Source organism: Xiphias gladius, chromosome 22, assembly GCF_016859285.1.
Source record: "Xiphias gladius isolate SHS-SW01 ecotype Sanya breed wild chromosome 22, ASM1685928v1, whole genome shotgun sequence".
Classification (NCBI taxonomy): Eukaryota; Metazoa; Chordata; class Actinopteri; order Istiophoriformes; family Xiphiidae; genus Xiphias; species Xiphias gladius.
Genome location: NC_053421.1, coordinates 21,881,874 through 21,897,298, shown reverse-complemented (window position 1 = coordinate 21,897,298; position 15,425 = coordinate 21,881,874). Strand labels below are relative to the sequence as shown.

Here is a 15,425-nt window from a genome sequence, read left to right as displayed (position 1 = left end):
TGTTTTTAATGAACCTACTTTTGGAGGCAATGTTTTTAATGTATAAATTTATACCGCTGCAGACACAGCTAAGTTCACGATGAATTTCAAGACAACCTCTCCGAGTTTTACATGCTTTCATTGGACATAAATCACCGTGAATATGTTCACACAAGAGCCCATATAAATGTTATACAGCTGACAATTATTGCAACATACAGACAGTCCGTGTGCGGTTGCACTCACAGGAGCTCTCTGATTGGCTCCCGTCGTTCCCCCCGGTGACGTCCTTCCTGCTTCACCCACCGTACAACACGTGTACGGTGTACAGTTTTGAGCTGGGGGGAATAATAGCGATTGAACTTCAGCTTTCAGGCACCTTTCACGTGGTCTCGACTGTTTCTTTGTCCGTACAAGGCTTTGCCGACTAAGCCGTCAAAATGGTGAAGCCTCGGTTTAAGGGGAAAAGCTCGATAAACCCCTCGTCGTCCAGCAGCAACCCTGGTGAGCTAAACCCCCATTACCCAGACAGTTTGTTTACAGCTAATGCTACATTTCGCTAGCCGGGCGATACTGTGCTCTGTAAAAGACATGTGTGGCTTCTTTTTTCCTTTTTTAAATTAAACTAATCGCTAGCATTACATGTAAAAGTGTGTCAAAGTGAATCACGCAACTCGGGGTGGGCTTAGCTAAAAGTTCACCATAGCTACTGCCACAGCACTAGCGTAGCCTAGCGTAGCGTTGGGCCTTTTAAATTTGACACTGAAGTACTCAGCTTTGAGGGAACGCGTGGAAGTGTTTAGGCTCATGGTTGCTAAAGTCTGGGACCTACTGCTACTATCAGTTGGTCGTAAGACGTCTCCTAGAGCAGCTCGGGTGTTGCTTGAAAATGAATAAACTCCGTTGACAGTTTCACCCAGCTGATACTAGTTTAGTCTCATGTAACAGTCCTACAATAAACTAAACCCTCGTAAAGGTTATTATTTATGTATTTATCGAACCTGTTTTAGAGACAAAAAGGTAGAAACACTTCACAGTATAAAACTATATAACTTAACAGAACAATTTATTGCAGCCTCCAAAATGACCATGAAATTCAATCAACACCTCTCTTAAACAGTTTCAACTAAAGCATGAACATCATAACCTTTCTGAAGGTAGCATTTATTGCAGGGCTGTCGTATTAGACTGGGTTGATAATAGCTAGGTGTACCTAATAAGCCGGCAAGTGTGTGTATTATGATAACAAGTGTTTGTTTGTTTTTGAACAGATGAAACATTAAACTAACTGTACATGTATTTCTCAGATCGATCCCAAGGTGCTGGTGGGAACAACATGAGGGACCGAGCCACTATCAAGCGTCTGAATATGTACAGACAAAAACAGAGATGGTAATTGATGATAAAGATTTGCATTATTCCTGTGAGCTGCTGATTGGCAGATGTTGTAAGTGGAAGTGAAATATAACAGTAAGTGCTCTGTTCGCACTGACTCTGATCTTGTGTTTCCAGTAATAACCGTGGAAAAGTTATCAAACCTTTACAGTACCAGTCCACTGTGGCTCCAGGGACTGTAGCCAGAGTTGAACCTAACATCAAATGGTTTGGTAAGTGCACTTCCTTAATGTTGTATAGGTTGTCCATCTTCTAGCAGTGTCTGCTGTGGTGGGAGGGAGACCACATTGGCTTCCTCGTTTGAATTATGCTTGTATTTGTTCATGTTTGTTAATAAACAAGGCAACATTGAACAAGGATATTTTTCCAGCACGGTAAATTTTAAGTTGTCTGTTTAAATTTACCCCACTGCCCTTACCAAGACCTGGTCATGTTGATAATAATATAATCTATTTGAAGGGCATTTTGCCAAATGTATGAGTGCCAGTTGCTGCTGTTAGGTAAATTTAACAATATGACGTTTGCCCATATGTATTGCTTTAAAGGAAGATGTGGAAAGAAGGAGCCTTCCAATTCATATGTGAACCTTTTAATTAACAAGTTTGAGTATCCCTGATATAACTCATCAGTGAGTGAAAGGAAAAATTGGGAATCAGTGAGACAAGGGGTTATAAATATGTTTAAAGACTGAATATCTAAATTAACCGGGGCACACTCACACTCATCGTCATCAACTGTATTTCAGCAAATACCCGTGTGATCAAACAGTCGTCTCTCCAGAAGTTCCAGGAAGAGATGGGAGCAATACAAAAGGATCCGTATCGTGTGGTGATGAGGCAAAGCAAACTCCCCATGTCCCTTTTGCATGATAGAGTCAAAGCTCATGTGAGTATAAAGGGTATAAAACCTCTTTTTACTTTAAAGGAAGAATAATTTGTTTTTTTGTCCTGTGCATTCTCTGTGATGGTCCTTGTGGCTCTAAGAATGCTCTCCAGAGGGGATTTGCATTGTTTGTCTGAATTAACACCTATAAATTTTATTATGAGTTTTATTATGTTTTGAACTGTCTTATACCTAGCAATGAGAATCATGCCTCTTGTTTCCTCGGTAGCTTGTTTCAAGGAATTTTATGGGGTGAGATGAACACAAGGCCTCACTTTAATCCTCCTTGAATTCTCTCTCTGCCCCAGTGTGACCCTGAGTGTATTGGCACTGTGCTTGGCATGAGAGAGTTGCCTTCCGCCAGGCTTGAACTTTTCCAACCCAAAACCAACACAGTTCCAAATAACATCCAGTTCTCCTTGTTCTCTTCCAACATATCATTGGATCTGTTTTAGTCTTTTTTATTTTTTTCTAATTAAAAAATAATTTTTATTAATTAATTATTGACAAGTTGCAGAAAAGCACGTCTTCTGGTATATTTTCTTTTCTTTCATTTGCTTTTTCTAGTTGTGCATGTTCCATTAAAGTTATGACTGTATGGGATCAGCCAGTCAGGTCAGTACATTCATGCATATGCACAGCATTGTTTTCCCATCTTAGTAAAGACGTACTCATCTACTAACAGTGTCACAACCAAGTTAGGACATTTGGTGATTTTGGTAAAACACTTAGTGAATAACTGAAAAACAACTCTCGAATTCAGATGTCTGACCGTTGATTGACCAGTGGAATGATCTTGTTCCAAAAAGGCAGATGAATTAAATCAGAGTTTGTGGTTCAGAAGAGGATTGGTTCGTTTATTTTCAAATACCCGGGAGGCTCTGTAGAGGATCTTGGCAGTCAAGGAAACCTAAAGCCTCAAAAAGTATTGTTTTGTGACAAAGTCGTGAACTGTTTGTCCCCTGCCCCTCATAGCAGTGACGCAATAGAAGGATGGCTTGTGATTTAAGATCATTGGAACACTTAATCAGCATCGGCACAGACTTGGCCGCTTGGTCATCGCATATTTGGTTGTTCTGCTGACTGTATGCATTTGTTCTGTGACTCGGTCTGAATCTGTATCACATTGACTGTAAAATTGGTTGTAAAATAGAAAAAAACCCATTCTTCCTGTTGCCTCACCTGTTTCAGTAGAATATTACTGTGCACATCTCATAAGCTATTATTTTTTCAATCCAACTGCAACTTGTGGCGTAATTTTTTCTTCAGTATTTTATTCATATTGTGGATCAAGAGAAGTTGTCCAAGTTGTCATGGCACAACAATCCACGCTGACAATCATATTTCAACAAATAATATACAAAACAGTAATGGGCACTGTACTACATAACAAAACCTGTGATGCAGTCTATACAGTGTATATGCTTAATGGCACAGATATTTGGTAGACCAAACATAACATATCTAAGTTGGATTGGCTTCATTTAATTTTAATATAAGTGGCTACTCTAAGCTAAATTTGCAGAGTGAAGGTATATTACATAGGACATCCCAAGAAATCACTTGTATGTGTCTGAGCAGAGTAAAACATCTCAACTAGTGCTGTTGAAGGAAAACAATGGTCGGAGTTTTAACACAAGTCTGATTTGATAATTTGGTCTCGTTTTCTACAACTGCAGAACTCCAAGGTGCACATTCTAGACACGGAAGGTTTTGAGACCACATTTGGACCTAAGGCTCAGAGAAAAAGGCCCAGTCTCATGGTGGCGGATATGAAAGACCTCGTAGAGAAGGCTGAGGCCTCAGCCCTGAGCTACAGTGCAGACAAGGACAAAGACCTGGTGACAGAGGACACAGGGGTCCGGTAAGATTCTCGAGAGATACTGCATCAATACACGCTACGTCTAACTGGTCAGGAACTAAGTTGCTGAATTTTCATATGTAAAGGTAGGAATATATTGTTTGTTGTCGTTTTTAATTTTTATTCTCATTTTGCAACAGGGAGGAAGCACGTGAGGAAATCTTCAAGAAGGGTCAGTCCAAGAGGATCTGGGGAGAACTTTACAAGGTATCGTTTCCATCTTCCTCACAGTACTGTTCATTATGTTAATGTAGAGTTAGTATACTAAAGAGTTATGGGGACATTGTGCATTCCTGACTGTTTTATTATAACAGGTGATTGACTCATCTGATGTCATCATCCAAGTGCTGGATGCCCGTGATCCCATGGGAACACGCTCCAAAAGCATAGAGACATATCTGAAGAAGGAGAAACCCTGGAAACATCTGATCTTTGTGCTAAACAAGTGTGACCTGATCCCCACTTGGGTCACGGTAAGATATTTACAACATGTTCATCTTTGTTTTCCCATTTGGCTGAGAGGGATGCTGTCTGTCTTTTCGTAGTATGACATCACATGACGGTATTTTGTCTCCTCTCAACTCTGGACCAGAAACGGTGGGTTGCTGTTTTGTCCCAAGAGTACCCCACTCTGGCTTTCCATGCCAGCCTCACAAACTCGTTTGGTAAGGGCTCCCTCATCCAGCTGCTCAGGCAGTTTGGCAAGGTAAGCACATACCTGAAATTCAATATGTCAAAACATATTTGATTTTTCACAAGCCTCTTTTAATCTATCAACATAAGAGTTGAGAAATATGCCATTATGCAAGATTATGAAGATTTGACAGTTGGTAGAAATTTGCATTTGTGTTGATACACAGGTAGCTAGCCAAATACTCATTAGTCAGGTCATTGACATTGTTACTTTCGTAAGGACAAAAGCGCTACATCAGTAACCTTCCAGGATTAATCCGTTATTTTCGGCAGCAGGAGAGACAGACTGCCTGTGAGTTGGTTGAGTTTCAAAACTCTGAACTCTAGCCCAAACTAATGGAGACTGCTAGGTCTAACTTATTCAACGTTTATGAACATTTTCTGAACGTTTACTTGGAGTCAGCTCCAAACTAATTGACACCATGTCAAAGAAGTCATCGGTGTTGCTGCATTTGGTTCAAACCGATCACCAAAAAGTTAAGTGTAATCTTTACAAACAGCAGTTAGCATATCACAACTCAACAACCAAAATGGCAAATCATCTAAAAGCGGTATGCTACCTTGTCTCCGTTAGGATGCTCGGTCAACTTACGCGTTGTATGCTTGAAGCTTTGAGTCTGTATTCCTCAATACTTCTTGTGCTGGGATCACCAGTTGATATAGTTCTATTTTCGGAAATCGTATGGATATGGGCAGGTGCACGCTGGTCTGCTCTGAGTCTGTTGTTATCATTTCAGTTTAAAATAATTAGGTTGCAATTCTTTAATATGCTGCAAATACTAGCTTTTTATGTTTATTTATAATTCATTTAGGCTAATAGGGCTTCTAGGTATAGCGCACTTGGTGCACTGCGGACAATTCAGTTAATCTAGAGATAATGTGCAGATTTTCTTTGTTTGACTACAGCCCACTGAATAACTGACATCATTAGATATATGCATCAATGTGATGATAAAGTATTCCTCTATTTGTTACATATTTAAGTTACTTGATTGCGCAAAAGACATTCTTGTATCATTCCCATAGTAACTTTATCTGAAAATAGTTCCTTAAACAAATTTCCAAAACTTTTACTACATTATAACATGTATCTCTAACCAGACCTAATATTACATTTAACATGATAAAAGGTTTTGATAAATGGTTTTGTCTGAACCCACCTGAACGGCCAATGTGATGTAGGGGCTGTGGAATGAAGCATTTTTATGAAAGTGTGGGATTTAGAAGATCTAAAAGGTCAAGAAATAAAAGCAGTTTAATGTTCAAATGGAATGTTCTTGTTAGATTTAATATTGTGATTTAAACTGGCTTTTATGAGAGAGACACAGAGAAGGTTGTGTGTTCCTTTCCCTGTAAAAATTTCTCTCTTGTTGGACCACATTCACAGAAAAGTCAGGAGATAACAAGGCAAAAAACCTTTTCCAAAACAGCCTTCAGAGTTAACCCCGCAGGACAAACACGAGATATAAAAGAGAGTTCTATATCTTGTTTTTAAAAGGTTTTAGATCTTCACAATTGTCTTGTTTACATAAAAAATTCTTTTAAGATATTCTTTGGTATGTGTTTTGAACAAACTATGTTGTAGTTCTGAAACAATGACAAGATCACTTGTTTTAATGGCAGCAAAGCCCCATCTAAAATTACCTCAATGAACTCAGAAGAGACTGAGACTGTTGTTTACGAAACTCAACACTGACTTTATTTTTTGTCTCCCACAGCTCCACACAGACAAGAAACAGATAAGTGTGGGTTTCATTGGCTACCCTAATGTGGGAAAGAGCTCAGTCATCAACACACTGCGGTCTAAGAAGGTCTGCAATGTGGCACCCCTTGCCGGAGAAACAAAGGTAATGTCCATGTATCATCTCGCCCATGCTGCAGGAGGCAGACCTGTAAACAGATCACAAGAAACGACAGTTTCTTGATTTCTTAAGACGATTATTAATGTGAACTCTACAGGTTTGCATACATTGTGCCTTATAACAACACCGAGGATATCTGGCAATAAATTCAGATGAAACTGAATGCAAATGAACACCGCAGTCAGTCACAACCTAATGGAAATTTGTCTGACGTGGCTCAGAGGCTTAGACAGTAGAATACGGAAAGAAAAGATTCAGGGCAATAGTACATATTTGAATATATATACATATATATATATATATATAGTGCAAAAAGGAGCTTTGATTCAGTGGGAGGGTGACATGAGGTGAAAAGATGCATGTTACTTTTCTAAACTCTGTAATCGTTGATAGCTGCAACAACAGAAATAGTCGACTCGGTGTTCTTAACTATGTAACTGAAAATCTAAGTGGAGACTGGGCCAAGAGAAAGAACAACAACCATTTTTATCCTTAATTTCCTCTCTCTTGGGCTGCTTATCCTGTTTGGAAACGAACAAGGGTCTGAAAACCCAAATGTCCAAAGAAGGGTCAAGGGGAAAGAAAGGGGAAAATATCTTTACTTTCCATGCTTGCGAAAGTTGTGAACTTGGACCATAGCAGAGGAGAGATTTATTTGCACACCTATCCAGTGAATCTGATGGGCCTGTGGCCAGCACTGCTTTATTTCCCACCTTGTCTTTGATTCTTGCCACATACTCGACACTGTTTACTGACAGCCAAACAAGCTCATGATCCGCAGCACAGCTGTGACTCTTATTCCTTTATTTTTTAGAATGGATGTGCACTTGTGTTTATGTGGATAGTTAATCACAAATCCCCCTACCTGATGAACCAGTCATTGAAGGGGGGGAAGTTTTTTTAATTAGGAGAGAGAAGAAAAGAAGCTGTGATTATGATCTTGACCAGATTCTATACAGTCTTTACTTTGCTTTTCCCAAAGGTAAATCTGTTTTACATTTTGCTGGCCCACTAATCATATTTGTCTAGTTGATATGAAAAGAAATGTCTCATCTTTTCATATCAATAAAGAGCAAGAAGCTTATATATATATTTCACGTCGTGTGAAACTGAAATGATTTTACCATGCACCCAACAGTTATCTTTTTCCATTTTAGGTGTGGCAGTACATCACTTTGATGAGGCGCATTTTCCTCATTGACTGCCCCGGTGTTGTCTACCCTTCAGAAGACAGTGAATCTGATATTGTCTTGAAAGGAGTGGTAAGTCTCTATTTAATTTTTTATGCCTCTGCGTTGGTGATGGCCGGGGGGGGGGGCTACCAAATGCAAATGTAAATTCAACTTCAACATTCAGAATCAACACCAGACCTTTTATCTGGTTATTATGTCATGAAATAATGAAGGAACAGTACCACACCTGAAAATTAGAGACTTTGTATAAAAATGTCTGTAATTCCTAAATGGTTAATGCAATATTTTTGTTAAACCCCTTGAATTAAAGCTGGAAGTCTACACTTCATCACATCTTGATGGCTTTGTTTCAAATCCATTGTGGTGGTGTACAAAGGCAAAATTACAAAAGCTGTGTCACTGTCCAAATACTTCTGTGCCTGACTATACCTACATACATCTGCCCATCCCATTCTCTTGAATGCGATATCTCAGAAATGCCTTGAGGGAATTTCTTCAACTTTGGCACAAACATTCACTTGGACTCAGGGATGAACTGATTAGATTTTGATGGTCAAAGGTCAAGGTCACTGTGACCTCACATCTATTCGACTCTTGTGAATACATTATATCAGGAACAAATGGAGAGAATTTCTTTACATCTGGTAAAATCGTCCATTTAGAGTCAAGGATGAACTGATTAGAATTTGGTGGTCAAAGGTCAAGGTCACTATGACCTCTCAAAACATGTTTTTGGCCATAACTCAAGAATTCATAGTCTAATTATGACAAACACAAATGTCTAATAGGATAAAAAGATTAAGTGGTGACCTTTTTATATCCAAAAGGTCAAAGATCAACTTCACTGTGACATCATGTTTTGCAAATACACTTAATATCTTTTTATTAAAAACCTTCAAAGTCTTCACTACATACATGTATATTATATCAGTCTGGACAGACATGAATGTAAACTGTAACGTGCTGATTCTAATTCCCTTCATCTGTTGAGTTTTTGTGCTATCTGCCTCATGTACTTTTGCCATCAAACCGACACAATTTGTCGTCTTCATAGCATTGGAAAACAGTAGCATCTGAAAAACTTAACAGCAATGTGTTTTTGCAGAAACAGTGTCCCAGTTACTCACAATAATCCACCAATTGCTAATGTGGCATTTTGACAGCTCCTGAGTAACTGGAGAGTAATGAAGAAAGATTTCAAAGTGGATTGGTCTTCATACTGCTAATACCCTTCTGTAAAAAAAAAAAAAAACCTTGATCAGCTCCAATTCTGATCCTCTGGATCCTTTTTCCGGATTACAGGTTTAACATGCAGTCCCCGTAACTGAAAGGCTGCAGGTTCATATCTACATTGCATGCCTTTTTCTTCCCCTTCCTAACTAAGGTTCAAGTGGAGAAGATCAGGAACCCAGAAGAGCACATTGGGGCAGTACTGGAGCGGGCCAAGCCAGAGTACATACAGAAGACCTACCGTATCCCTACTTGGGACTCTGCTGAAGACTTCCTGGAGAAGCTGGCATTTCGCACTGGGAAACTTCTAAAGGTCTGAATGTTCCTCTTTCATTTTCTTGCAGGACCTTAACAACACTCCTTTGCTTCAAGTTTTTATTCTATACATTTATTTATTTCATAAAAATATGCCATAAAGGTTCTACAAGCAGACAGTATGGTTACAAAACAAAACTTCATAGTCAGTATGACTACTCATTTCAGTTAAAGCATTTGTTGTGTATTATGCAAATGCTTCATTTGCAGACCGGAGTATTTTAATTGTCCACTTTATGACGTGCACAAGCAACTCCTTCATACATCTGGTCATTTTTTTTGCTTTCCTACATTTAATGCTGTACCTTGGGTGGATTTCAGTTAAATAGCAAAGTGTATGTTAACTACTAGTTTTAAATCCAAAGCTTGAGCAGTATATTCCTGGTATCGTGCAGGGTGGTGAGCCAGATCTCACTACGGTCTCGAAAATGGTGTTGAACGATTGGCAGAGAGGACGTATCCCATTCTTTGTGAAACCCCCTGGACCTGAGGGGGATCAAGAGGTAAGCGTTTACTGAATTTTCCCCCTGTGTTTGTTCAGTAAATTACTCTTTTTTTTTTTTTTTTTTTTTTTCCCACAGCAACCCATGCCCTATGCTTCAACCCATGTTTTTTTACTGTTATTTTTCTAATACAAGGAGCTACTGCCAGTTGAAGGACCTTCAGAGGTAGCTGAGAATGTGCAGGGGGAACAGCCAGACAATCTGGACGCCACTTCAGAAGAACACGAGGAACAACAGCAGCGGCAGCAGAGACAGAAGGACCAGGTCCAGAAGATTCTGGCTAATGTGCGACAGAACTTTGGCAAGATTAACGTGGCACCTGAGTTCAGCGAGGAAGATTTGGTTCCCGTGGAGATGCCTGACCTGGACATGTCTGACTTCTCCAGCTCTGATGACGAGGAAGATAGTGAGGAAGAAGAGGTTGGAGAGGAAGACGGGACCAGTGTTGAGCCAGCTGATGGAGAAACTGAGGTCTCCGAGCCCACAACCACTCACACAGGCAAAGCAAATGGCAACAACAGTTCACGCGAGGTAATCCGTGAGCTGGATGAGAAGATCGCTAAGTACAAGCAGTTCCTGGACCGGGCCAAATCCAAACGCTTCTCTGCAATCCGGTCAGTCTGCTCTCGCCCAAACCTCACTTGCATATTTTCTTTGCCCTCATGTCTTAAAGCAACCATGAAGTTGTCAGGCAGAGAGATGCCGTGCATTTTAGCTGGTCCGTGCTAACCAGCCTTTAATCCCCTGAAGACTAGCAGTGATCAGTTTGACTGTCTGAATGGTGGCCTGTTTCCATAACTTTTGGATGCCATTGTGCACTTTCTGCATCTCTTCATGTTAAAATTCAGCCGACACACTGAAGACCAAGGGCAAATAACAGTTGTATAGCTACACTGAGCTTAAATTAATTACGGTTCATTTCAGCAGATCCCAACAGGGGTGACCTGTTTGTTGTGGGGTAATGATTTGCTTTTTTCTTCTCTTTGGACAGGATACCTAAGGCAATGTCTGAGAAAGCATTCACAGACATAAAGACTAAACAAGCGGCAGCAGCTAAGCAAGCACAAAAGAAAGGTAGTCAATCGACATGTTTGTCACAACTTTGTATGGTGGTGAACACTAATTATTTTAGAAAATGCATCAGATTTGGTTAGAGATACCAGCACAAAAACATGCTGTCTTACTGGTATAATGATGTTTTGTTCCATGTTTGACACACAAATACATAATTACTGATTTGCACAGTAGTTACTTGTACCTATACAAATTAAATTTGTATGGTTTGGGTCAGGTTGACATTGAGATCCAGTCAGGAACTGACATCAAATTTGTTCATCTTTGTTTGAATTCAGATAACAATCAGAAGAGCAAGAAGAGGAAAGCTGAGGATGAGGAGTCCACCCACCCACGCAAACTGACCTCTAAACAGGTATGAAGTGTCTGTTCTCTCTGATGTCAAACAGGCCAGTTTCTCTGAGTGGATATGTTAGATGAATTTTTATTCCTCTTTCTGATGTAACAGGAATGAAGATGAAAGCTCTGGTGTTTTGTAACAGAATATTTCATCTTTTTTTTTTTTGTCCCCCTGGTCCTCTTTGTCTGTCTTTACAGAGAAGAGCGATGGACCGTGCTAAGAGGACAAAGAGAGTTGGTGTACGCTATTATGAAACACACAATGTGAAGAACAAGAACAAGAACAGAAAGGCCCCAGCATCAGCCACAGACGGCCAAAAGGCCAAAAGATCAAAGCACTAGACTGGAGTTATAAAACAAAACATACGAAATAAATCCTTATTTAAATTAGCCAAAAAGGCCATGTTTTTTAAATTGAAAATGTAGAGTTGATGAAAGGTGGAATGTAAGCTGAGTGTTAAATGGCCTTATCCTGACCTTTACTGTCCCTCAAGAAAATGACTTTGTATCTTGCCTTTTCAACTTTCTTTTCCCTTCAACAACTTTCTGTTTTTGAATGACATTTCATTCATCATTTACAAGTGTAAAGTTCTCTTGACGTTCAAGAGAAATGTACAGTAATTGTACTTGTCATGCTGTTAAAGAAAAATAAAATATTTGCTAATCACACTCAGTTTACATTAATTGATATTATTGGGAAACGAGACAAAAGACAAAGTAACATTCTGTACTGGGAAATGGCATCTCAGTTTTTGAAGTTATTTCTTTGGTGTAATGATCCCTTCCAGTTGGGTCTGAAAAGAGAGACAAATAAGCTGATAAAAATCTTAGGACAGGCAACACAGCTACTGTTGATGCTTGATCTGAAAAAGACATTTTTCTTTTGTATGTAATTATGGTATGAAACCTCACCTTGAGTTGCTGGTTGGTTCTCTTCAGGAACTGTATCTCCTCTGTTTGCTTCTTTTCCTCCACCTGTCGCCTTTCATTTTCTCTCTTTTCAGTCGCATCACATCTGGCTTTCTGTTCGTTCATTTGTTTCTTCAGGTCTTGTTTGTCATTCTCCAGATCAGCGATCTAGATACGTAACAAACTTGTAAGTAAGTTGCAGAAGCAGGTTCAACATTGTAAAATGTACTGCCACCATCCTTAGTTTACAGTAACTTGTGAAGAGAAATTGTGCTCTCTGCTGGACACCTAACTGAAAGACAGTCTATAATTGTAATCTCATATCTTTAAATGAGTGGCAACTCAAATCTCTCACTTATCTACAAATTGCTGCAAAATTTCAAATTTTGGGGTCATTGTACCTGTGTGTATTTGTTCATTCATAAAAAGTAACGTAAATAACTGAATGCCCTCACTCGTTTCTCCATGTCAGCCTTGCCCTGCTCAGCCTGCAGTGCTTTCCTCATGCCGAAAGCCACACTGCTTTCATACAGGGTCTGGTAGGCAGCAATAGTCATTTGAATCTCATCTCTGACCCGCAACAGCAGCAGACCCCTCTCAGCACAGTTGATGGTCACCTGTCGGATTAGCTCATCTTAAAGAAATAGAACATTAAGAGGATAATAAGAGTTGAGTTGTACAGTATGTTGCTGTGGGTGAAAGTGTGCCTAATAAAGATAGAAATCAAGCCATATGCAACTCAAAACTAGCTTTAGTTTATGTCCTTTAGCTATGTATGTATCGTCCATCATTGTAAATAAATTGACCTCAGTGATCACCAGCATCTCAACCTCCTCTTTACCAAAGCACTGGGAATAGAGCTCCCTGCGGACAGGGCAGATGCCAGTTTCTCTGGCCTGCCTTTGCTGCAGCTTCGTGTCCAGGAGTTCCTCTAGGTGCACGACATCCGTTCTTGTACAAGGTGCACTTGACACTTGCTGCACCCACAGTTGGTTCCCCTCCGTCCATTCCCTGCAATGGCAGAAGTTGAGATAAATGACAAAGTGGCTTGAACCTGCTGAGCAACATACTGAAGGTGAGGTAAAATGTACCTTGGTGGAAGGATGGCATTCAGGATCTCCTCATTTTCCTGCTTGGTGGCCTCTGTGGAGGCTGATTTGGGTTTAGGAGGAGGTGGAACAGGGCTAGAGTCAACAGGCTGCTGAGGGCTCACTCTCAAAGGACGCCCCTGTAGTGAAAAGTATTTTATGTGATATATTGCATGTACTTAATGTTACCTATCCCGATTAAATATTTTTAAAATAGCTGATACCATTTTACATATTTCCTTTCTTCATCTTATGGATCTGCTTTATATGTGACTCATACGTTCACAAACTCACTCATTCACATTTTAGCAGGGTACCGATTCTCCCCACAAGGGGAAGCTGTTCAGTCACTGACAGCGTTGTTCCACGACCCAAGCTGTGCCATTTATAAGAAAGCAAAGTAATAACGGCAGACCAGTCTTACAGAAGATGTGGCTTGTAGCTGCCATTGTCTTTGTGTAAGCATTTCAAGAGTTTACATTTGACACTTTGATGCTTATTTCTATTAACAAAAACATACTGCATATTAGCTTTTGAAGGTTTTTGTAAATTAATGTAATTAATGAATATCAATCGCTCACGTGTTACGGTAAACTTTTTCAGGCACTTTTTATTTAGACAAGTGAGCGCAAGTGTGTCTAGGGCATAGGGTCCCAGTCTGTGGCCTGTGACCCCTTAAACTGAAGCAAAACCTACCTGGGAGTCAACACATATGTCTGCCAGTTGTGACCAGTCCAACCAAAGATTTTTTTTTTTCTTGTTTTATTTGAATACCCTTTAGAGGCTTGAAGAGATATAAATATCCAGTAATTCACAAAAAGTTATCAAATTCTGAAAAAATAAACATCTGCTCTCTTATCTCATGACCCCTTAGATTTGTCCAGCTGCCCCTCGTGGGGCTCCAGACACAAAGGTTGGGAACCACTGGTCCAGGGAGATATATGTCCTGAGCTAAAAATTTTACCAATTAAGAACATACACTGTATGTGTAAAGGATTTCGATAACACTCAGGTCTAGGAGCATATGTGGTGACACTAAGTGGTGTGAATTCTACTACAGAAAATATGGTCCAGAATATACAGTAGTGTGCAAAGGTTTTAGGCACTTTAGATGTTTAAATTCTTATCCATCATGCAATAACAATGAGGGAGGCGTCTGATCGGCCCCAAATTCATACTGCAGCAAGACAGCGACCCCAAACTTACAAACATAAAGCCAGTCATAAAGAGCTATCTTCAGGGACAAGAAGAACAAGGAGTCCTGCAACCTGCAATAGATGGTCTGGCCCCGACAGAGCCCTGACCTCAACATCATGGTGTAAGTCCGAGATTACATGAAGATAGAAAAGACAATGAGACAGCCTAAATCCACGGATCAGTTGTGGCAAGTTCTCCAAAATGCTTCGAAAAACCTACCTGTCAAGTACCTTGAGAAAGTGCACCGAGGAGAATTGATGCAGTTTTAAAGGCAAAGGGTGGTCACAGCAAATACTGATTTGATTAAATAAAATAAAAGAAAATAAAAATCTCTTTATTGCACAAGGTATGACGTTAACCATTCTTTGCGTTATTTTTGAAATCACTCTCACGTTACCGCACGTTTTTCACAAGTGCCTTTAAACTTTTTGCACAGTACTGAATATATTTAAAAAACACACGTGCCAATCTGTTCTTTCCTGGCATACATGGCACCCAGCAGCATATTTACATCCGTAAACAGTTTGTGAAGAATGTGTTCTGCTCTCTTTTGTTTTAATTTCCCGTTTTTCTTCTCCTCTGCCTGCCACTCTTTCAATCCTCCATCCTACGTTACTTTATCCAGGTCACGTTAATCATACTCTGCCGGCGGTGTTCGGTCAACTCACCTTCGGTGATTTCCTGTCCGTACTTTTGCTGACCAAAACTGGATTGCTGTATTTCAGGAGAGACTCGGCCGGTGGAATCATAGTGTTTTGCTATGAAAAATAATACTAAAGCTATACACTAAAACCAGAAGCTTCTTGGTTTGGGTTTCGGTTCAATATCGTTGCTTGTTGTTGACAAAGTTGGTGCACTGTGTTTGCGTTGTCCTGGCAACAGCGTCCCGGCGTTCCATTTCAGTT

The 15,425-nt window shown here is 39.9% G+C and overlaps 2 protein-coding genes across 2 annotated transcripts; one reads left to right on the top strand and one right to left on the bottom strand.

Moving 5' to 3' along the window:
• Positions 1 to 419: 419 nt before the first annotated feature.
• gnl2 (guanine nucleotide binding protein-like 2 (nucleolar)) lies at positions 420 to 11,995 on the top strand. Its single transcript, XM_040118432.1, has 16 exons — positions 420 to 483; positions 1,287 to 1,371; positions 1,492 to 1,586; positions 2,120 to 2,259; positions 3,936 to 4,120; positions 4,258 to 4,324; positions 4,432 to 4,590; positions 4,710 to 4,823; positions 6,529 to 6,657; positions 7,830 to 7,934; positions 9,250 to 9,408; positions 9,806 to 9,913; positions 10,049 to 10,527; positions 10,905 to 10,987; positions 11,266 to 11,342; positions 11,525 to 11,995. The coding sequence occupies exons 1-16, from the start codon at positions 420 to 422 to the stop codon at positions 11,666 to 11,668; spliced, it is 2,193 nt and encodes a 730-aa protein (XP_039974366.1). The 3' UTR covers positions 11,669 to 11,995.
• On the bottom strand, positions 11,942 to 15,359 carry dnali1 (dynein, axonemal, light intermediate chain 1). Its single transcript, XM_040118433.1, has 6 exons — positions 15,189 to 15,359; positions 13,327 to 13,463; positions 13,077 to 13,246; positions 12,691 to 12,869; positions 12,239 to 12,403; positions 11,942 to 12,120 (listed from the first exon to the last, which is right to left on the bottom strand). The coding sequence occupies exons 1-6, from the start codon at positions 15,267 to 15,269 to the stop codon at positions 12,085 to 12,087; spliced, it is 768 nt and encodes a 255-aa protein (XP_039974367.1). The 5' UTR covers positions 15,270 to 15,359; the 3' UTR covers positions 11,942 to 12,084.
• Between the last annotated feature and the right edge of the window lie 66 nt (positions 15,360 to 15,425).